Source organism: Marmota marmota, unplaced genomic scaffold (assembly GCF_001458135.2).
Source record: "Marmota marmota marmota unplaced genomic scaffold, marMar, whole genome shotgun sequence".
NCBI classification, from domain to species: Eukaryota; Metazoa; Chordata; class Mammalia; order Rodentia; family Sciuridae; genus Marmota; species Marmota marmota.
This window is the reverse complement of record NW_026000005.1, coordinates 50,225,339-50,246,737: the sequence shown is the minus strand read 5'-3', so window position 1 is coordinate 50,246,737 and position 21,399 is coordinate 50,225,339. Positions and strand designations below refer to the sequence as shown.

Genomic DNA, 21,399 nt, shown 5'->3' with positions numbered 1-21,399 from the left:
CAGAAGCACCTGCCTTGGACATTGATTCAGTGACTCTGACGATCTCCGCGGGAAAAGAATCTGGCATCCGTGAGGTCCCTGTCCTCCTCACTCCTTCCTGCGCCCCTCCTCCCCCTGTAACACAGAGTGACTGTAACTCCTGGTGACAAATGGAGCAGCCACTCCTGAGGCCCTGATGTCACGGCGTCACTGCCCCAGAGGCCTGGAGGGGACTCCACCTGTGCCTGCAGCTACTCTGCCTCTCCTCTGCCTTCATCCCTTCACGGACACCCCACCCCCGCAAGGCCACCTGCACGGCTTCCCCCTTGCTCCTGGGACAGCAGTGGCCCTCAGCCCTGAGCCCTCTCAGAGCTCACGGGGGCCCTTGGGCACCCCCAGAGCCCTTGCTTTTGTCCGTTTTCCCTCCAAAATGTCTTGGCCACTTGCCTGACTTTGTCACCACATGCCCCACCTGAGCCCTGGACTTTTTGTTTTAATGGCACTTGTCACCACATTTGGATGTTTTAAATGCAAATTTACGAGTCCTGGAAGATGTTTCTTGTGTAAAATTAAATGCTCCTGAAATGATTTGGCACTGGCCTCCTTCACTAGGTCAGTCTGTGATCAGTTTAGACCCAGCATTTTACCTCGCGTGTATTTTAAGACTCATATCTCATATTAGTGCTGTGTTTAGTTTCAAGTGTTACTGAATCACTTCCATTTCTAGTGTCACTCGCGGCCAAGTTAAACTATGGTGGCTCGAGTTACTATTTTGTTTGGAAGGCTAGAGGAAATCTGCGGTCCTTGAATTTGGGATCACAACATGGCGTGGCAGAGTATGACAGTGTACCTAATCTGCTGGCAGACAGAGAGCATCGGGGAGCCTCCGCACGCTGCCCCATGGGGCTATTAGCGGGGTGTGTTGGGAGGAAGCAGGTGAGTTCTGACGTGTTTCAACCTTGACGTTTTCTGTTTTTTGTTGTTGTTATTATTTTTAGAAATTAGCCATAAAGAGCATGCCCTTCGAAGAGGCTATTAAATTAATCCAGATTGCTGAGCGGGCGCGGCAGGGCCGCCTGAGAGCCCTGTTCATGAAGCAGATATACCTTCAGGAATACAGAGCAAAGCAGGCCAGGCTGCTCGGGGAGAAGGTCGCGGACACGGGGGCTGCCGCACTCCGCATCCAGAAGGTACGAACAAACGTGGGGCCCCCAGAGCTGGGGGGAGCATCCTACGCAGGTAGAGATCCTTCCAGTTCAAGGGGTGAGTGCTGAAAGTCAGAATCCCCAAGTCCTACCTTTGGTAGAGCTGGATTCCATTAGTAAATTCCAGGAAGATTTGTTAATGATTACCCTGGGGAAACTGTGAACTAAACTTAGTCATATGTAATTTTTTTTAAATTCTAAATAAGTGAATAAAATAAAATACACAGAGTATTTTATTTAAATGTTTTTTTTTAAACCACTCATAATTGTTGGGAAAATGTTGCTAAGACTCGGTGAGGACATAAATCCTTAATGGATTTTTAAAAATATATTCATGCATACACAATTTGCCACCTGGCACTAGCAACCATCTCTAAGGACAGAACAGTGACAGTGTCGTCCCTTCCAGGAGTGGCCCAGGGCTCTTTCCCCAACAGCTGAGTGCTTCTGGTTTGTACCCATCGGAGCTGGAAGCTGGGGTGCCTCCGGGCTGTATCTCCCCGTGTTCCTTTGGAATTTTTCTTTTGAAACTCTGAAGTGCCACCCTTAGATCTAGCCTCACACTCCTGCCACCGAGAAGATTCTCTTGAAAAACCCCAGGTAGAGGAACCTCACAAAGGAGAGCAGTAGCTCATTTCTGTGATGTGATTTTTTTTTTTTTCCTTTCAAAAATTTTTGCCTACAATCACATACAGAAAGAGTCCGTCAACACACCCGTGTGCCGCCTGGGGTCTCTGATCATGTGACCTCTGGAAGGTGCCGTTACGCAGGAGAAAGTGTGTGGCAGGTCTCCTCTGTCCAGGTATTAAACAGGCGGACGTGCTTTTCCTCTCAGGTCTGGAGGGGTTTCTGCCAGTCCAAGAGGACCGAGAGAGAGAGAGAAGAGGAGATGATATTCCTGGGCATGGTGAGTGTGCTTGTCGACAGGACCTGGTTTCTTAGGCAGCACACTCAGGAAGGCTGAGTCTTCCCTGGCTGTCCCTGCCTGGCCACTCCACTGGTAGGAAGAGGGGAGACTAAATTGATAGTTTTGGCCAGCGGGGGCTGTGGTCTTCACCTGCCTGTGTTTAAGTCTCACCTCCTCATCTGCATCCCTTCCCTGACGTCTAGAGATCACTCAAGGGACAGCTGGCCCAGCAAGTCCATTAGTGCAGCATCGTTGACCTCCCGAGGCCCTTCTCCTGCCTGCCCCCAGCGGCTCTCCCCTCCTGCCTGCCTCTGGTCAGTGCTGGGGTATTCCGCTGGAGGAAGGAATCAGGTCCATGTTCCAGCAATGTGGAAGCACCCACTCTCTGGGTGAAGGACGCAGTGTCCCTGTGTTCACAGAGTCTCAAATCAAGAGCTTCCTGCTCAACAAACACAGGAAGTCACACCAGAGTAGTGCAGGATCCAACAGATGCCTTGATTTTATTACCTAGGTTCTCGAGTTTCCTCGATCTTGCTGTTTTAAAAACAAGCCAGCGTTTATGTTTAGAGATGGGGTCCCCCTCGGGCTCCAGCCCATTCCTTGCTTTTTGGTTGTTGGGGTTGCTACCAGAATCTGGTGGGTTGGCACCTGCTGCTGGTTTAGAAATTCACTGGGTAGAATATTATTCAGCCATGGAAAGGAAGGAAGTTCGTCACACATGCCACAGAGTGGTGAGCCTTAAGGACACTGTGTCCAGCAAAATAAGCCAGTCACACAAAGGCAGATACCCCACTCTTCAGTCCCCTGAGGTATCCGGATGGACACAGCCATGGGCACAGCATGGAGTGGTGGCTGCCAGGGCCTGGGGCAGTGGACATTACATCAAATATCCAGTCTCTGTGTGCAGGTTAGGTCCTAGCGCCCGTGAACTAGTTTACCCTACTTAACCCCTACCCACACTAAAGCCAGGTCGAGATAGGAGATTTTAAGTCATGTGGGTATTTTTCCCCATAATTGAAACATTTTTAAATGTCCACTGGGCCATTGAATTATACTGAAATGATTCTATGTGGATCTCAGCTACTTGCAAACTAAAAATCAAACAAGCTGCTCCTGTAGTCCATTGAATCTACGATGTCTTCAACTGTAAGATGCATTGTTATTTTTAGGGGCCACTAAGAAAAAAGGGCTTCTAGATAAACCAAAGCACACCCTTGATTGTAAGATGCATCCGTCCCTAATTTCAGAACCATTAAGTGGTGAAAAATCTACATCTTAACACTGGTGAAACAGGGAGAGTTGTATCTGTCATATTAGGCAAAATAAGAAGGCTTGACAATAAGGGTCATTGGCAATGTGACAAGCTTGTCACATTGCCCCAGCCTTTCTGAAGGCCAGGGAGCCGGTGCAGCTAGAGCCTTAAAATATTTACATGTCCACCTTGACTTCTGTTTCCAACCTAACACATCATCAGAAACAGAGATCTGGATGCAGAATAGTTCTCTGCCATATTCTTTCTAATACCAAAAAAAAAAAAAAAAAAAACGGAAATGGCCAAGTCTAGTGTTCTAGAGCAGGTGTGTGGTGAATCATGACTCATGGTGGCCTTACACAAGACGGTGCTGTGCCGCGCCAACACTACAAAACACATTTCTGACTAGTGTTTGATGATGCAAAAATGCTCAAGGTCGAAATTCGGGATTTAGAATTCTAGCATGACTTCAGCTAAGGGGACACTCAGAGCCCCTTGTGCGCACAGGAGAGGCACCTGCCGAGTCAGTAGGGCTCATGTTTCAGAGGGTGGCTTCAGAAGATGTTGGTGTTTTCTAAACTGGTCAGCATTTACTCTGTGAACCAGAAAACACACACTTCTTAGAGTAAAAGCAGATGGCAGTGAGGTGACATCCATATTCCCAAGATCTCCAGATTGCTTGGTGCATGTGGATGGGTGGATGCTTAAGGAGACGGCAGCGTGAGCGTGATTTGGGGTGGGGGGGCATGGATATGGGACGTGAGGGTAAGCGTGGTAGTTATGTCTAGTTTTCTATTTTAAAAATCAAATTGCAGTCAAAATATTTGGTATAAAGTTCTCAAGTTGAACAAGAAATCGTACATTAGCTGCAGTTTTTGATTGTTTTTTTTTTACACAAATGGAGCACAACTTTCATTTCTCCGATTGCACTGCAAATTGGTGCCACCACTCTGGGAAGCAGCATGAAGATTCCTCAGCTGCAGTTGTGACTCGGCAACTTCTGTTTAAATAAATTTCCATCTCCTTGAACTCGGTCTACGTTTACCCAACAGCCACCGTGCGCCTCGTGCCACAAACCTGGGCAACGGCCGGCCGGGCATGACTGTCTCACCCTCAGGTCTCGCTAGCTGACACTGATAGCACATGAGGGTGGGATCACACGTGGCTTGGTTTTTCAGTTTTCCTTTGTCACTTGCATGTGCGTCGCTGGGATGAAAACTGCTCGTCCCGTTTCTGACCACGAGCAGGGCGAGTTTGTGTTCCGCGAGACGTTCCTCAGCGGGCTTCTTCCTGCGTCCCCCTTGAGAGCACGTGGTCTATCGAAATCTTACTCGTGAGAAGACTATGGATTCACTTTTAAAGGAACGCTGCCTGCTGTTCACTGCCTGGTGGCCATAAAGCATCCATTCCCCACCCAAGGCGGCTTCCGTGGAATAATTCCCACTGGTCCCTGATTAGGAGACGGCCTCCCCTCTTTACCCTTGGTTTCTCCGTCCGCTCATGCTGCTCACTGTGCCAGGGTGAAGCCATCGACTCACCAGGTCAAAGCTGCCTCCCCACCTCTGGGAGACCCTGGAGTGTCCTCAGGAGCGGCTCTTGGGCATCAGAGCCCAGGATTAGAGCAGAAGACGCCAGAAGGCCCCACCGCGCCCCCCGTTTCCTTTGTCATTGTCTTATGAAGGATATTTTCTATACAGCCATTTAAATGTTTTACATTCTAAAATCTATGCAGGAAAACAAACAGCGCCCTGAACTCTCCTGTGCCGTCATTTTAATTGGCAGAGCCAGTGGAGCCCATCGAGTCGAAGGGGCCTGAAGAACGCACCGCACTCCACCCTGTGCGTCTCGGCAGGCACCGCGTCAAAGTGTGCACTTTAATGAAGAGCGCGGGGGGCACTCATTAAAGAGGCCGTCGCTTCTGCACGCTCCTGGAAGCGCCACACCACCCTGCTCACTTCAGACCCACCCGAGACTGCCTACAGCCTACATGACATCTTGGCCAATAAATCAGACCCCTTTCTTGTTAGCAGATAACCCCCGCTCCGAGCTCTGGCCCCCAGTGATGGTGGCTCCTTCTGANGAAACAGGGAGAGTTGTATCTGTCATATTAGGCAAAATAAGAAGGCTTGACAATAAGGGTCATTGGCAATGTGACGAGCTTGTCACATTGCCCCAGCCTTTCTGAAGGCCAAGGAGCCGGTGCAGCTAGAGCCTTAAAATATTTACATGTCCACCTTGACTTCTGTTTCCAACCTAACACATCATCAGAAACAGAGATCTGGATGCAGAATAGTTCTCTGCCATATTCTTTCTAATTCCAAAAAAAAAAAAAAACGGAAATGGCCAAGTCTAGTGTTCTAGAGCAGGTGTGTGGTGAATCATGACTCATGGTGGCCTTACACAAGACGGTGCTGTGCCGCGCCAACACTACAAAACACATTTCTGACTAGTGTTTGATGATGCAAAAATGCTCAAGGTCGAAATTCGGGATTTAGAATTCTAGCATGACTTCAGCTAAGGGGACACTCAGAGCCCCTTGTGCGCACAGGAGAGGCACCTGCCGAGTCAGTAGGGCTCATGTTTCAGAGGGTGGCTTCAGAAGATGTTGGTGTTTTCTAAACTGGTCAGCATTTACTCTGTGAACCNGAAAACAAACAGCGCCCTGAACTCTCCTGTGCCGTCATTTTAATTGGCAGAGCCAGTGGAGCCCATCGAGTCGAAGGGGCCTGAAGAACGCACCGCACTCCACCCTGTGCGTCTCGGCAGGCACCGCGTCAAAGTGTGCACTTTAATGAAGAGCGCGGGGGGCACTCATTAAAGAGGCCGTCGCTTCTGCACGCTCCTGGAAGCGCCACACCACCCTGCTCACTTCAGACCCACCCGAGACTGCCTACAGCCTACATGACATCTTGGCCAATAAATCAGACCCCTTTCTTGTTAGCAGATAACCCCCGCTCCGAGCTCTGGCCCCCAGTGATGGTGGCTCCTTCTGAGGGCCTGTGGCACGGTGGCCCCATGCTGCCTCCCCAACAGTGTCCTTGGGCTCCTCTCTGGGACCTGCTGTCATGCACAGCCAAAATGGGCAGAGGATGTGGATGAAGCCCTTTCACCACCACCCTGAAGCCCAGCCAGGACCACGCAGTCCATCTGATCCTGCGGATTATCTGTCACATTTGGCTCCAAATGACATTCCATTGTTTCCAAAAGATTAATTGATCCCCAATAAGCAGTTTGTGCTGTGACCCTGTGTTTTGCTTTGCTCTTGTTTGGTTCTAGCTTTTGAGTGCAGAAGAGCTGTTCCCGAGCTTCCCGGGGAGGCAGGTGCCCGCCGTGGGGGTGTCTCTTGACCAGCTCAAAGGGCTTGTGCTGCCGCAGACACTGCAGGGGAGCCAGGCCGGGGGCGCCAGCGGGCACTGCCCCGTGGAGGGGCTTGAGCAACGTGCCCACTGGCGCTGCGACCTCAGCCTCCTCTCCTGGGAGGTCAGAGCCGTGCTGCCTTCTGCAGAGGTGGGGGAGGACTCGATGAGGGTCAGTGGCTGAGGCCTAGGTGGCAGCCAGGAGAGACTGCACCTTCAAAGACAGGAGTCATGGAAAACTGAGTCACGGTGTCATGATGTGGAATGACTTTTAGAATGGTCATTGGCATCTAGAGGTATGATAAATTTTCTGTCTAACAAATTGCAAATCTTTTAAAATGAGTTCTTGCATAAAATACATGTGCAAAGGCCGTGGCCCCCTGTGAACCGCCACATCTGTGACGTGGAAATCACTGTGACGTTGGCTCTGGAAAAGCCCCAGGGCTGCCTCCCACCTGCCGCTCCCTGACCCAGCCCCGGGGAGCTTCCTGGGGCTGCCTGAGGCAACAGCTGCAGCCCCACACAGTCAGCTCCCTCCGGGTGGCGCCCAGGAAGAAGTGTCAGATGCCACCAGCGTCCCTCCTGGAACAGCTGTCCTCGCAAACCCACAGGCATCCTGGCGAGGAGGCCCGAGCTCCAGGGGGCTCCCTGGAGAATCTCGACCTCAGAAGCTCACTTCCAGAGACTCAGAGAGAAAAGGAAAATCACCGTTTTCTTTTCTATCAAATGGGATTTTACAGCCTAGTTCCCTGGGAACCGTTGAGTGTGATTTCAAGTCTGATTTTAATTTTTATTATGTCTTCTTATAATTGTTATTATTGATATGCTTGATTTTTGCCCCGGTCTCCAGGTCATGGAAACTAAATAGCCAAACTCGTTGCCCTCTCAGGTCCCCTGGCCCCAGGAGTCCTTCACCTCACTCTGCGACAGGACACCTGCCGTTATTGGTCCCCTGCAAGGGCACATCACGCAGTCCCTGGTGCACTTGGGAGAGTGGCCGAGGCCGAGGCCTGGAGCCAGGGTCCCCTGGGAGGCAGAGCGCGTGCTGACCCCAGCACTGAGCCGGCCGCACCGTGAGCCCCGCACCATGGCTTCTGTACGTCTGTGCCAACAGGGACGCGGTGGCTGCTGGCTCTGTTAGAGCCAGGCCGGCACGGCCAGCACTGGAGAAGGACTAGCCGTGATTCCTAAGTGATCGCATCGTGAGCCTGTCACATCATGCACCTTCAGACACGGTGACCAGGTGCCATTTAAGTTAGAAAAGGGCAAGGCACCCAACACGGGCACTGTCACCCTGACCAGGAGAGCCAAGGGTGCCAGGCTGGAGAGGCAGCCTAGCAATAGCCATTAAAATCACAAATGCTCATTTTTTAAGAAAGCATGATTTATAGTGCCCGCCAAATGCCATCTTCAGACAGCATTTTAATTCAGGAAACCTGCCCGCAAAGAGGCAGCCAAGCATGGTGCTGGGGCTTGTGCAGGTATGTCACAGCGGGTCCCTCTGTATGTACGATCACCACACACCAATAAAAACAGTTGGGAACAAGAACAAAGACTGGAGATAGATGGCTCAGACCAAACCCCAGTCTGCTACTTCCCGGCTGTGTGACTTTGGGCAACTCACCAGACTTCTCTGTGCCTGTTTCCTCATATATAAAATGAAGTAATGAGGCTACTTACCACATAAAGTTGCCATGAGGAATAAATGACATAACACCAGTGAGGACTTAAAATCATGCCTGGCAAATCACAAGTGCCCTCAAAGTATCTATTAAAAACAATTTTAGCCAGGGGCAGTGGCACACACCTGTAATTCCAGTGGCTAGGGAGGCTGAGGTAGGAGGATTACAAATTTGAAGACAGACTCAGCATCTTAGTGAGGCCCCAAGCAACTCACTGAGACCCTATCGTAAAAGAAAAAAGAAAAATTAAAACAGGCTGAGGAGGCGGCTCAGTGGTCAAGCACCTCTGGGTTCAATTCCTGGTACCAAAAAAGAAAAGAAAAGAAAAAAGAAAGTAGGACCCGATTACATCTCCACCACTGATTGATCATAAGTCCAGCTCTACTACTTTGGTTCAAGTTCCTAAAAAGGCAAAATTTTCAGATGCTGGGTGTTTTTTTGTTTTGTTTTTGTTTTTTAAAAATTAGACTTAATGAACTGGAAAAACACTTTAGGTCTCTGATAGTTCTGTATTTGCTAAAATTGTGGATTCTAAAACAAAGGTCCACCCTGGGGACACTCAGCTCCTGCTGCCGCAGCCTCTGCGCTCCCCGGGGCCGTCTGTGTGACCCCCACAGATGCGCAGAACCATGTGCTGTCCAGAAGGAAACGTGGGGCCAGGTGGCTGGTTTCCGTCAACTGTGGCACCCCCTCTGCACCATCCCGAAACGGACCACCCGAAGTCCTCCGTGTGCCATCAGAGCCGAGGCGTGCGGCACCCGCCCCGGGGGGCCGAGCTCGCGTCTCTGTGCCCGCGAGGACCGAGGCACAGCCAGTCAGTCTCTGCTCAGAGGGGTGAGAGGTGGCTGTAGGTGGCCAGGGATGGCGTCCCCCTCCTTGCTCCAGCTTTGTCTCCAGTGTCCCTGCCCCAGGAGCACCTGGAGGAGGCCGCCAGCGTCGTCAGCCCTTAGTGCACGTCCACTGGGGACCGAGAGATGGAACGGCATTTCATTTGGACAAATGTCCATTTTGTCTTCCTAATTTGAACAAGGAGTTTTAAAGACAAAGCCCATCAAACATTAGCTAAGCCTTTTAAGTTAATGGACCGTGTCGTGCTATTTGCCCACAGACTCAGGAAGCACTGTGTTGTGCCCTATTTTTACAGCAACATCAATTATTAATATGTATATTTTTGCTGACAGAGGACCTTGCTATAAATGTAGGTTTCGTTATCCCGTTCTGGGTCATTAACAGTGGAAAGCTTGTAAATATAATGGTTTATTCACATGGGAAGCCTTCATTAAGATGCATCGTTCTATAGCTGATGCGTTTCAATATAGAACATGTCATTGTGTTCTCTGGCTCCCTTTTAACATTCGTAATTTATTTTTAAATGAGTTGCTGTTATACCACGAGTTAACACATTTGAATTCCATATGACCAAAGTTGCTAAAGAGGAAAAGATGTCCTAGCCTAAAGGAAGAGGTGCTCATTAACATGGGACCTAAATGCATTATAACCTTTCGATTCAAAAACCAACTAGAGAAGGAAGCCCCAAATGACCAAATGCATTTCCTTGTCAGAGAAAGTCGACATCAAGAAACACACAGAGATGCACACACATTAACCACACAGCATGGCGTGGCAGCAGGCAGAGCCACAGGAGCCAGGAACTTCCTGCTGGCTCCTTCCTTGACACCGAATGATGAAGAAGGTGTAGTCCACTTTGAACCTCTGTCTCCTCATCCGTTCAGTGGGCTCCTCATGTGAACATCAATAAGGGGAGAGGTGAAGGAACACGTGAGGCTGACATTAACCCGATGGCTGTTCAGTGTGGCTGATAGGAAATGCCGCGGGAGCCGAGTGATTTCTGTTTGGACTGTGGATGTTGAGGGAGTTTGCTGATCACCTCTTACAAAGCTATTGAGAAGACGTGAACCAGACTCGCCTGCTGTGAGGAAGGACAGCGGGGGGCCATTTCAGCACAGCGAGTACCCACCTGGGAGGGGACCTGCGGAGGATGACAGGAGCAGTGCGACTGGGCGGAGGTGGCTTCACGGGCGTCACCCCCAGCAGAGAATCCTCTCGGTGGAGGCCTCGGAACACCGCCTGCGTCTTCAGGGGCGGAGCAGGGGCCCCTCAGGAAGGCGACCCACTGTGGGGAGAGGAGTCCCTGTGGGTCAGGAACTTCTGATTCACACCTTAGGATCCCACCAGGGGTGGGAGACGTGGCCTGGCAGATCCAGGGTCCGGTTTCACCTAAATGATGAAATGGGGGAGTTTCCTCCCTGAGTTCCACACAGACACCCACAGCCACGACCAGCCACGCCGCCCAGCACCTCGGGGACTTAGATGGTTTTTTTAACATTGTTCTTTAAAATGATTTTGTGATTCTCCCTGCGTTCACTTTTCATCATAAAAGCCGTGCGTCCTCGTTTTACTGAACTTGGAGCCTTTGCTCGTGTTCTGAGGCTTCCCAACGCTGTGTTCGTGAGGCTCCGTGGGTGGCCCCTTTCTCTTTCCCCTTGGGTGGACGTGACTGTCCTCTGATTCTAACGGCCCCTCGTGTGAAATGCCTCTCACCCCAGAGCGTCAGGGCTGTGTCTTGGCAGTCGCGTCCATCCGTCTGTCCGTCCACACAGACGTGCTGTTGCATCCAACATTTAATCCATTTGGGATGTGTCTCTGCGCGTGACAAGAATCAAGACAACTGTCCCTTTCACAGTAACAGGCTTAAATCCACAGCTTTGCGGGTGGCTTCTGTGGGCTCTCGCTCGCTGCCATGTTCTTGCCCACAGCTCTGAAGTGGACGGACTTTAGTTCTGCTCTCTCCCCCACGTTTCTGGATGCCGTTGCCAGGTGGCCGTCCTGGGCTCCACCCGCCTGCTGGCTGGTGCCGCCCGGCGCAGAGACAGCCAGCCCAGTAGGGATCGCGGCGGGGGCTCCCGGGCCCAGGCCCTGGGGTTCTGTCCTGGGGCTTCTGCGGAGAGTCCCACTCAGTGTCCCAGGCCAGCGGCCACCGCGGAGGGGCAGGGTGACGGGCAGAGCAGGGAGCGGGTGCCACAGAGGGACAAGGTGACGGGCAGAGCAGGGAGCGGGTGCCACAGAGGGGCAGGGTGACGGGCAGAGCAGGGAGCGGGTGCCACAGAGGGGCAGGGTGACGGGCAGAGCAGGGAGCGGGTGCCACAGAGGGGCAAGGTGACGGGCAGAGCAGGGAGCGGGTGCCGGGCACCGTGCGGGGGCTGTTGGCAGCTGTGGAGCAGCGCGCAGCTAGGACACAGGCTCTGAGGGAGGCTTGTGGAGGGGACCCGGGCCCAGGACGGGAAGAGGCTCCTGGTGGGTGGCCTTCCATCCCACAGGACAGCAGCAGAGACAAGGGACCCCAAGAGCATGGCCAACAGGGACGGGACCTGGGGTCGAGGAGTCTGGAGTATTGACAACTCGGTTCATGAATGCAGCTCGAGGATTAGCTTATATGATTCAGGATTCAAAAATAGCCGTTTAACAACCAGCTGGCACACCCCTGAGAACGTGTCCGCTGGCCCTCGGCAGCCTCGGCCTGACCTCCCGGCGAATCTCAGAACCTCCAGAGCTCGGTCCTGTCCACCAAGGAGAGCCAGCCCTCGGCCCTCGGACTCTGATTCCAGGTGCCCCAGCCCCAGACGCGCCGTCCTTCTCCAAGACCTCGCCCGCATCCCCTGCAAGCCCCTGGCAGCAGCTGACTGGCTGCGTGAGCCTGTGCCCCTCCCTGGCTCGTGCTGACCTCCTCCCAGCAGCCCCACTTCTTCAGGAGTCTGAGGGGACGTGACTGTGCGTCTGCCCCTGCCAGCCCCCTGCAGAGGCGGATCTGCGGGGCTCAGCACCTCTGGGTGCTCTGCTGCCAGTTGACGTGCCAATGGGTGGGTTTAGTGGGTTTCAAGGGAGAACATCCACTGAAAACGCTCACTGCCACAGGATGCCTGGGTCTGCTGTGTCATTTCCTTCCCTGGAGGTTGGTAGGGACGGAGTGGACGTGTTCAGTGTCTTCTTTCTTGAAATCAGAGCACTTCCTCTACGTTCCCTGTCCTCCGACTGACCAGGAAGCTTGGTCGAGTTTTCCTTTCCATAGTGTGAAGGAATCTGTAGACGTCTCATTGAAGGTGTTAGCATTACTGTGACAAAATACCTGAGGAAATCCACTTGAAAAGGTAGAAGGTTTATTTGGGCGCACTGTTCTGGATGTTTCAGTCCATGACCGATGGGCCCCTGGCCTTGGGCCTCTGGTGAGGCAGCACATCGTGTGCTGGGCCACAGAGCCAAACCACTCACCTCACGGCCAGGAGCAAAAGAGAGAAAGGAAGGGCTGGGTCCCTCACTCTCCTTCAAGGGCACACTCCCAGGGAGCGCCACCGGGCCCACCTCTTGGAGGCTCCACTGCCACTTGGTGGTGCCACCTGGGGACCCAGAGTCTATCGCTGGGCCTCTGGGGACATTCATGGGCCAGCACTGGATGGGCGCGTCCCTAGGCAGCCGGCCCCTGCGTCTGGGCAGCCGTGTGGAGTGAGCCCCGGTGTCCCCCCAGGGGTGGGCCACCTCCTAAGGTTGCTGCCAGGCCTGGTCTTGGATTCTGAGCGTCTCCGAGGTGGAAGGACACCACTGAGGACCTCGGCACTCTGACCCTCCAGGACCTCTCAGTGCTGTGGCTTACAGTCTCCCCCTCTCTCTCCTGTTCTCAGAATCCCCCTCCTCTCTTCGACCAAGTCAGTGCCACCATCATCCAGGCGGAGAAGGTGAGCCTGCTGCGGAGCGCGGTGCAGCTGAGGCACGAGGAGGGCTACAGGGAGGCCCTGGTGACCATCAAGAACGACCTGCAGCAGACGGAGGGCCCGGACATCAAGGAGAGCCTGCGGGATCAGATCCGGCAGTGGTTCATCGAGTGCAGGTGAGCTGAGTCCGTGCGCCCACCCACGTCCCTCCGAGGCCGAGCCCCTGGCACGTTTTAACTCAGACACACCCGGGGAGGGTCAGGGGGTGTCAGTTCTCTCCTCCTTCGTGACGATGTCCTGTCATGCTCTCGGCTTGGGGTGGAATACAGTCCAGATAGTGCTTCTGTGACCACAGAAGTAGGACAGGATGGGGGACACAGCCCACCCTGGGGGGACCCACGCCCGTTCTCAGCTGGGCCTGGCTGAAGGCCCCGGGACCCCGGCTGGTGCGGCCTTCCCCCTGGGCCCCCAGCTGCGGCTTGCCTGAGGCCCAGGGCTCTCAAACCCAGGCCCCGGAGAGGGGGTCGGCAGTTCTGGGGCAAGGCCCCGGCCTCCTCGTGTCCCAAGGGTCTTGAGAGGGTCCTCCACGGAGTGCTCAGTGACCTAAAGCGAGTTCCTGGGCCAGGTTCCGAGGGGTCTTCCTCAGGCACTTCCACAGGGTGGGAGGCACTGCCGGTGACCCTCATGACAGCTCTAGGGTCTGTTTCATCTCAGGAGGAGGGAGGGCGGCTGGCGGTCCCCGCTGGGCTCCCCGTTTCTTGAGTAGGGGGCACATCCTCAGACACTGACGCCTGCGCTGGTCAGCTGACCAGGACGGGCACGGAACTGTTAGGGGTAGAGAAAGCTGACCTCCGCTCAAAAATCATGATGTGACCCCTGTGGTGGGCAGGCTCTGAGCTGCCCAGTGACTCGGGTGTGGTCTACACTGCATGACTCACTGAGGAGAGTACAGCAGAGGCTGGGCTCTCACCGCCATCTGCTCACCTCCCACACCCTCCTGTCGGCTCAGAGGAGTCCCTGCCTGAGAGGACCCAGGGGAGAGGCCTGGGACTGAGGGAGGCTCCCAGGGCCTCCTTCCAGCAGCCAAGAGTGGAGTGCCACCCACGGCCACACGTGTGGACCTGGAAGGGGAGGCCTGGGGTGGCCTGTCCTGGCCGGGGCTCTGATTGCGGCTGTGTGGGCTGGAGGCAGAGGCTCCCCACAGAGCCACACCTGGCCCGTCCCTCAGAGGCTGTGGCACAGTCAACGTTGGCTGTTCCCACCACTGGGTTTGGGGGTAACCTGTCGTCTTAGTGTTTCTCGCTGTCGTAACAGAGCGCCTCCCGCTGGGTGAATTATGAACAACAGAAGTTTGTGGGCTCAGATTCTGGAGGCTAGGAGTCCAGGCTGGAGGGGCGGCCTCCAGTGAGGCCTTCTTGCTGCGCCATAACTGGGGGAGGGGGTGCCACGTGGTGAGAGGGACAGGGCCAAACCAGTCCTCTACAACCACCCACTCCTGACAGCCCACCTGCTCCCCTGGTAGGAGCGTGGGGGCCCGACCTCCTCCTGAAGACCCCATCTGTCCACACGGCACCTCGGTGCATTCTGGTGGGGACAGACCCCAGCCCTTGTACCTGAGTCGGTCATCCCGTGACTTAGGAGGCTGGTCAGCTTCTGTGCTGCCTTACGTGGGGGTCTAGCTGTCGTCTCCTTGGTAACATTTAGAGGTCATGGCAGGTTTTCTTTGGTTTTTAAAAATTAATTGATTTATTTTTATTTATATATGACAGCGAAATGCATTGCGATTCTTAAAGATCACACACACAGGGCTCATTTCTTCACCTCTCTGGTCGTACACACAGTGTGTTCACACCATTCGGGCCTTCGTACCTGTACTGGACAGTCCACTGTCATTAATCAGGGGCATGGGGCAGGTTTTCCTTGATGCGACACGGCATCCCGTCCCTTCCTGTGAGTACCCTTTCCAAACCTTTGATGGTGTCTCAGGTTCCGAGTGATGACCTTTGTGAGCGTCTCTCCGGTATCTTCCTCGGGGTACTTGATAGCAGACCAGGGCACATCCCGAGTCCCCTGCACGGGGTCTCCTGGTTCTGTGGGGACGGTCAGGAGACCGCGACGCTGGCAGCGGGGAGGGGGTGCAGCCCGCACGTGGCCCTCTCCCTCCTCCCTCAGCTCCCTCCTCATCTGTCAAAGCCCATCACCCTCGACCCTGGACCCATCACCAGTCGATCGTGATGGATCAGAAGAGCTGCAGGGAAGGGAGCAGTCGTGGTCGTGGCTCAGAAAATGCCCGCAGCTCCCCGCAGCCCACAGCACCAGGCCAGCACCCCCGCCAGCCCTGTCCTCGGCTCCCGCTCCCGTCCAGGTGTAGGAGAAGCCGGCATTGGCCAGTCACAGGGAACCCTGACCCTTCCCGTTTGAAGTAGCCCTTCAGGCCTGGGTCAGACGTCCCCTGTTTTTCTCTCCCTGTGGCATCTGACCGTAGAGGGGGGCGAGGACTCCTCCGCCCACCAGGGCACCCAGGCCAAGAAGGAGCAGCATCCAGGCACTCAGGGTCAGCTAGCAGCGGGGACAATCCTGAGAAAAGCGTCCCGAGGCGCGTCACCTGTCCCGCCAGCATCGTGGGGTGCCATGCAGACCCGGGCGGCGTAGACCTTACTGCCCTCGGCCACCCAGGCTGAGTGCCCACCTGGGGCCGCCTGTCACCCTAGGACCAGGGTGGGCGGAGCCGCCACCACCGAGTCTTCAGCTCCAGCAGGAGAGAAGGCGATACAAGAGGGGGGCAGCGCGCACCGGGTCCTGGAGGCCACTGCGGGTGTGACACAGCAAACTTCTTTATAAGTAAGCTGGGTGTGCCCGAGGGCTGGCTGTGGCTCAGAGGCTGAGCACTGGCTGGCAGGGGGAGGCCCTGGGTCCTCACAGCCCCACAAAAAGACCAGAAGAGAGGTGCTGTGAACTGGGGAGGGGCTCCTGGGGCAGTGAGCGCGCAGACCGTCCCGTGGCCTTGCTGGCGTCCCTCTCTGCCAGGCCGTTGCTCATCTCTGCTCTGTGTCTGGAGCCCGTGGGTTGTGGACATCGGCCTCACCCCCAGCACAGGAGGAACTCGAGGCACGATGACCTTAGCACAGCGGCGACACCCGGACAGCGTGGTCTGTGCTCTGCCTCCTGGGGCTCCATCGCTGACCCAAGAGTCCCCGTGCCCCAGCTGGCTCCTCAGACACTGAGCTGCAGGCTTCCTGTCTCTGGGGACTCCCTTCTACAGCCCTTGGCTTCTGCCTGGTGTCCCAGTCCCTGGGCACCTGCTAGTGTGCCCTCTGTGTCAGAGCCCACCCTGCTGGGGTACTGGTTCTGCTGGACCTCACGTCCACCCTGAGCACAATGACAGTGCCACACCCAGGCCCCAGGGGACCGTCCAGCAGGGCCTCTTCACTCACCACATTCGCCCCACGTCATGCCACACAGTCAGAAGACGGGCAGTGCCCGATGCCCACCGGTGGCCCTGTGCACCGCCCCGCTCCATGGTCACCCACAGCCAAGCTGGCGTTTCTACTCTGCTGGGGTCTCAAGGACTCGGTGCACATCCCACTCATTCACTCCCTTCCCATTGCCCACACTCCTCACGGCCTGTTGCTCCCGTTGACAGTGACAGTGCCACCCCCCCTGACTGCTTCCTGCCTTCTCCTCCCGCTCCCCCTGGAGCTGAGAAGCCAAGCCACCTGGCTCCCCCCGGGGCACTTCTGCAGAATGATTCAGAAGGCAAACTGGATCCTTGCTTCCTGCAGAGCGCAGTACAACCGCCGGCAAGTCCCTCAGCTTCTCTGGGGTTAGCTTCCTCCTCTGTGATGGAGGACAAGGATGGTGCCGTTTCTGGGGTGTTTAGGACTTTTCTCCCTAAGTAGCCACCTGCTCCGCACACGTGCCCTCTCGCACGATGACTGCAGCCCCAGCCCGGTCCTAGGAAGACAGTGCCACATCAGTTTCCCAAGCAGCAGGGGCAGTGCCGTGATGGGGTCATGGGCCTCCACTCTTCACCACCTACCTGGCTGTGTCTGCAGAAACGCTCTTGGGATGGTTGTGTGCAGTGGCAACCAGGAAATTTAGGTAGAAAGGCTTCGCTTCAGAAGAGCTGAGCCTTCTGATTAAAGCACATGGATGTATAATTAAAACCTTCACTTTCATAGTTAATGGGATCATGTGCCCCATGTTCATGAACTTCTGCTATCAGGGGTTCTCCTTTCCTTATATGCCAGAGAACAAGCATTCAAATGTGTTTCCCATAAAATGATTCTTTATTTTTAACAAATATTTTAAATTCCAATATTTCAAGTGACAAAGCCAAGTTGAAAGTGCTGTGCACAGTTGTAAGCCCAAATAAGTTAAAATATACAGTACCCGTCCTTGTCTGTGGGACACAGTCCAGAACCCCAATGGATGCCTGAGACCATGGACGGTATCAAACCCTGTACCTGCTCTGCTTTTATCCCTACACAGCATAGCCATACAGCAAAGTTGATTATATAAATTAGGCCCAGAAAGACTAACAACTAATAATAAGACATACCGTGTATAATAAGGTGCCACACAATAAAACTGTCAGCATCGCTACTCCTGAATTTTGAGACCAGTATTAGCTAACATAAGGGTCCCTGGAACATAGCCCTGCAGAACTGCAGTGGCCGCTCTGACAACCAAGATGGCTACCAAGTAACCAGAGGGCGGGTAGCATATACAGTGTGGACCTGCTGAACAAAGGCATGAGTCATGCCCAGGTGGGGCAGCCCATGGCCCAGTAATTCATCATGCTACTCAGAACGGCACACAGTTTAAAATTTATCAATTGTTTATTTCTGGAATTTTGCACTTAATATTTTCAGACTGCAGTTGACAGCAAGTAATTGAAACCAAAACCATAGAAAAAGAAAGTGCAGATAAGCGGGGACTACCGTAGCCACAAACACATCTGGCTTCTTAAATGTGTGTCTGTACATGCGTGAGAAGCCTCTGGAAGGGCACACCAGAAGCTGCAAGCTTGCTGTCTCCAGGGACAAGAGTGGTAGGGCTGCATGTTACTTCACATTCTTCCATACTATGAGAAGCCTTGTGTTTCGACAAGTATCATTTTTACAATAAAAACCCGAGTTAAAAGACATACTAGAAAAAAGAGAAAGGCAATCTGTTTGGGCTGATTATGAATTTCTTATGCACACTGACTTTAGAGAGTCAGATTACGGAACACGTCTGTGCCACTCTTGGATGTACACCATCCTCTGGTGCGGAGTAGGTGGACATGTGTAAACGGGAGTCATTTTCCCCATGAGGTCCTGGGGGACGTGAGGGACAGGCCTGCCTTCACTGTCCACCCAGAGGCTCCCTAGTTGCTCCAGGGTTGGTGGCCTCCTTTGAAGGTGCAGCTGGCTGGTCCCTTGGGGACACTTCATCCTGGTGTTCCTGACCCCTCTGTCTAGAGGCCATTCAGAGGCATCCTCATGGGTGCACTGTGCAGAATTCACAAGTTATAAAAATTCCTTTTTCTGAAGTAATGTAAGGTCAGGGGAATTTATTTTTATAATTGGATTACATTTATCTCGTTGACTTTGATAAAAATCCTCCTTGCTTTTTTAAATCAAAGGCAAATAGAAAGCAAATATTGTCTTTTGAAGCATGAAATATGATCAGTCCCCAGGATGAATTCCAATCAGACACACCAGAACAACTCGACAAATCACGACGGGGCAGGGACGTCTACTCCCACGCCTCGGGACACTCCCGGCCCATTTTATCACACAAGTAGTGGCCACAAGGGTTACTTGTTTACCTCAGGTTTTACATTATTCTGATGTTAAAAGTAATCCACGATCATTATAGAAAATGTGTGAGATCAAACTTTAAAGAAGAAAATTTAAATCATCTGTACTGTCAGCATCTATAAAGGTAGCTACTGTGAGAATTCGGGGGACATTTCCTTCTAGCCTCCTTCTCTCACACATGCATTTTAATTGTTTCATGAGCCCTTTCTCCAAATCTAAAAACCATGACATTGGACTTTCCCATGTCCTTAAATCCAGAAGATGTGCTCAGGAGCACGGTGTCCAGCTGCATGGAAGCCCGGGACTGACTGACGGGGATCTTTCAATTCTTTGCCAAGTTGATAAGAGAAACGCTTCTCACTGTCTTTTAAGTCACACTGACTTTACTAATGAGGTGAAGAACTATTTGGTGGGTTTTGTCACTAGTGTTTCTTTATCTTGAAGTGACTTGTCACTTACCTGCTTCCCTCTGTGGTGTATTTTTTTTTTTTTGGTGATTCCTACACACACACACAAACATAGATACACATACATACACACATACATACACACATACACATACACACACACACATACACACAAACCTAGATACACATACACACATATACATACATACATACACACACACATACACACACACACACACACACACACACACACATTCAGGAAAGCCAGAAGTAAGAGTAAAGGGCAGAGAGTGGGTGGGAGAAATGACCTGGCCCTCAGGAGCCATTCCTGATGTCCCCAGGGTGCCCTCCTGGCCGGGCCTGTGGGCCTCGCTCCTCCAGCCTCCCCCTGCTGTCTGTACACAGTGCAGGATCTGCCACCCAGTGTGACGTGGATGAGACGAGAGGCTGTGACACCTGGACCCACACGCTTCCGGATGAGGTCATGGATTCTACAGTGTACTTCATTCTCCTGTGGTAGCCCTAGGAAAGGGCCCCTTGTTCTCCTGTGGTGGCATTAGGGCAGGGCCCCTTGTTCTCCTGTGGTGGCACTAGGGAGGACCCCTTGTTCTCCTGTGGTGGCACTAGGCAGGACCCCTTGTTCTCCTGTGGTGGCACTAGGGAGGACCCCTTGTTCTCCTGTGATGGCACTAGGCAGGACTCCTTGTTCTCCTGTGGTGGCACTAGGGCAGGACCCCTTGTTCTCCTGTGGTGGCATTAGGACAGGACTCCTTGTTCTCCTGTGGTGGCCCTAGGGCAGGACTCCTTGTTCTCCTGTGGTGGCACTAGGGCAGGGCCCTTTGTTCTCCTGTGGTGGCCCTAGGGCTGGGCCCAGGTGCAGGTGGAGTGAGCCTCATCCCATCCTCAGCCTTTTTTAATGTAATTTTTTACTTTGAGACAGGATCTCACTCAACCGCCCAGGCTGGCCTTGACCTTGCAATCCTTCTGCCTTGGGCTCTGGAGGAGCTGGACCTATGGGCTGTGCCCCACGCCCAGCTTATTGGAATGAATATCGTTTTCCAGCTGTGCATTTTGGGTTGGATACTAACACATTGGGGCTGCGGTCTCCTGAGGTCTCAGGGTAGCTCCAGGGTTGCAGGCTTTCTTGGCTGTTCACATCCTACAATGTGGCTGTGGATATGGACCCCAGTCCTGGTGGCCAGGGCCTCTGTCCCCTCCTGCCAAAGCATGGAGGAAGGCGTCTGCGCTCAGCCTGGCCTCCTTTCCTCCTCCCCTGGGGTGTGTTATTTTGTTCATGCTCTGCTACAGGGGGGCGTAGGATCTTCTGGATCCCGTGGTCTTGTGTTTATGAACCACCTGTTGGAGTACATGCCGGGCGCTTTCAGTGATGGGAATGGTGTGGAGACTGTAGCATGGTTGCTCACCAGGGGTCCTGGGTGCTCAGCACCTGCACTCCCTTGACCCTTGCTCCAGGTCCCTCTTGCTGCGCAGTGACCTTCCACAACCTTGGTGACTTAAGACAGTAGAGATGTCTTTTCTCACTGTCCTGGAAGTCCCAAGTCTGAGATCCAGGTGCTGGCAGGCTGCCACCTCTGGAACCTCAAGTGGAGAACCCCTTCCTGGCCCCCAGTGGCCAACGGCATTCACTGGCCCCTGTGTCCACCCCACTCAGTCTGCCTCTGTGGCCCCCTCGCCCGCTCCTCCTCTGTGTGTGTCTGATCTGCCTCCACCTCTCCCCTGAAGGACCCTCATGATGTTATTGAGAGCACACCCCTGTGATTCAGGACCACCTCCTGACCCCTCGTTTAATCGCATCTGCAAAGACCCAGTTTCCTTGTAAGTACCCCTCACAGGTTCCAGAAGGTAGACCTCAGCATCTTGGGGACCAACTGTTCAGCCACCATGACCTTCAGCACCTATGAGATGGACACAGCCGTTCTCCATTCATGGATAGCATTTGGTTAGTCGGTCCAATGCTGCACAATTTCTGCAGTGGGGAAATGTCCTAGATACTGCCCAGTAAGTAGCCAGTAGCCCCGTGAGGCTCCTGAGCACCTGAAAGACGGCCCGTGTGACTGTG

At 53.6% G+C, this 21,399-nt stretch overlaps 1 protein-coding gene across 12 annotated transcripts in view; it reads left to right on the top strand.

The window, feature by feature from the left end:
* The window catches only part of Iqca1 (IQ motif containing with AAA domain 1), a 126,485-nt gene that overhangs the window by 16,909 nt on the left and 88,177 nt on the right, over window positions 1-21,399 (top strand). For 11 of the 12 annotated variants that reach the window (XM_048808792.1, XM_048808791.1, XM_048808790.1 and 8 more), the window contains 3 exons: window positions 978-1,169; window positions 2,020-2,091; window positions 13,076-13,281. In XM_048808792.1, coding sequence (XP_048664749.1) covers window positions 978-1,169; window positions 2,020-2,091; window positions 13,076-13,281 — 470 coding nt within the window. The remainder of the gene's footprint in view (window positions 1-977; window positions 1,170-2,019; window positions 2,092-13,075; window positions 13,282-21,399) is intronic. The other variant, XM_048808793.1, reaches the window with a different exon arrangement.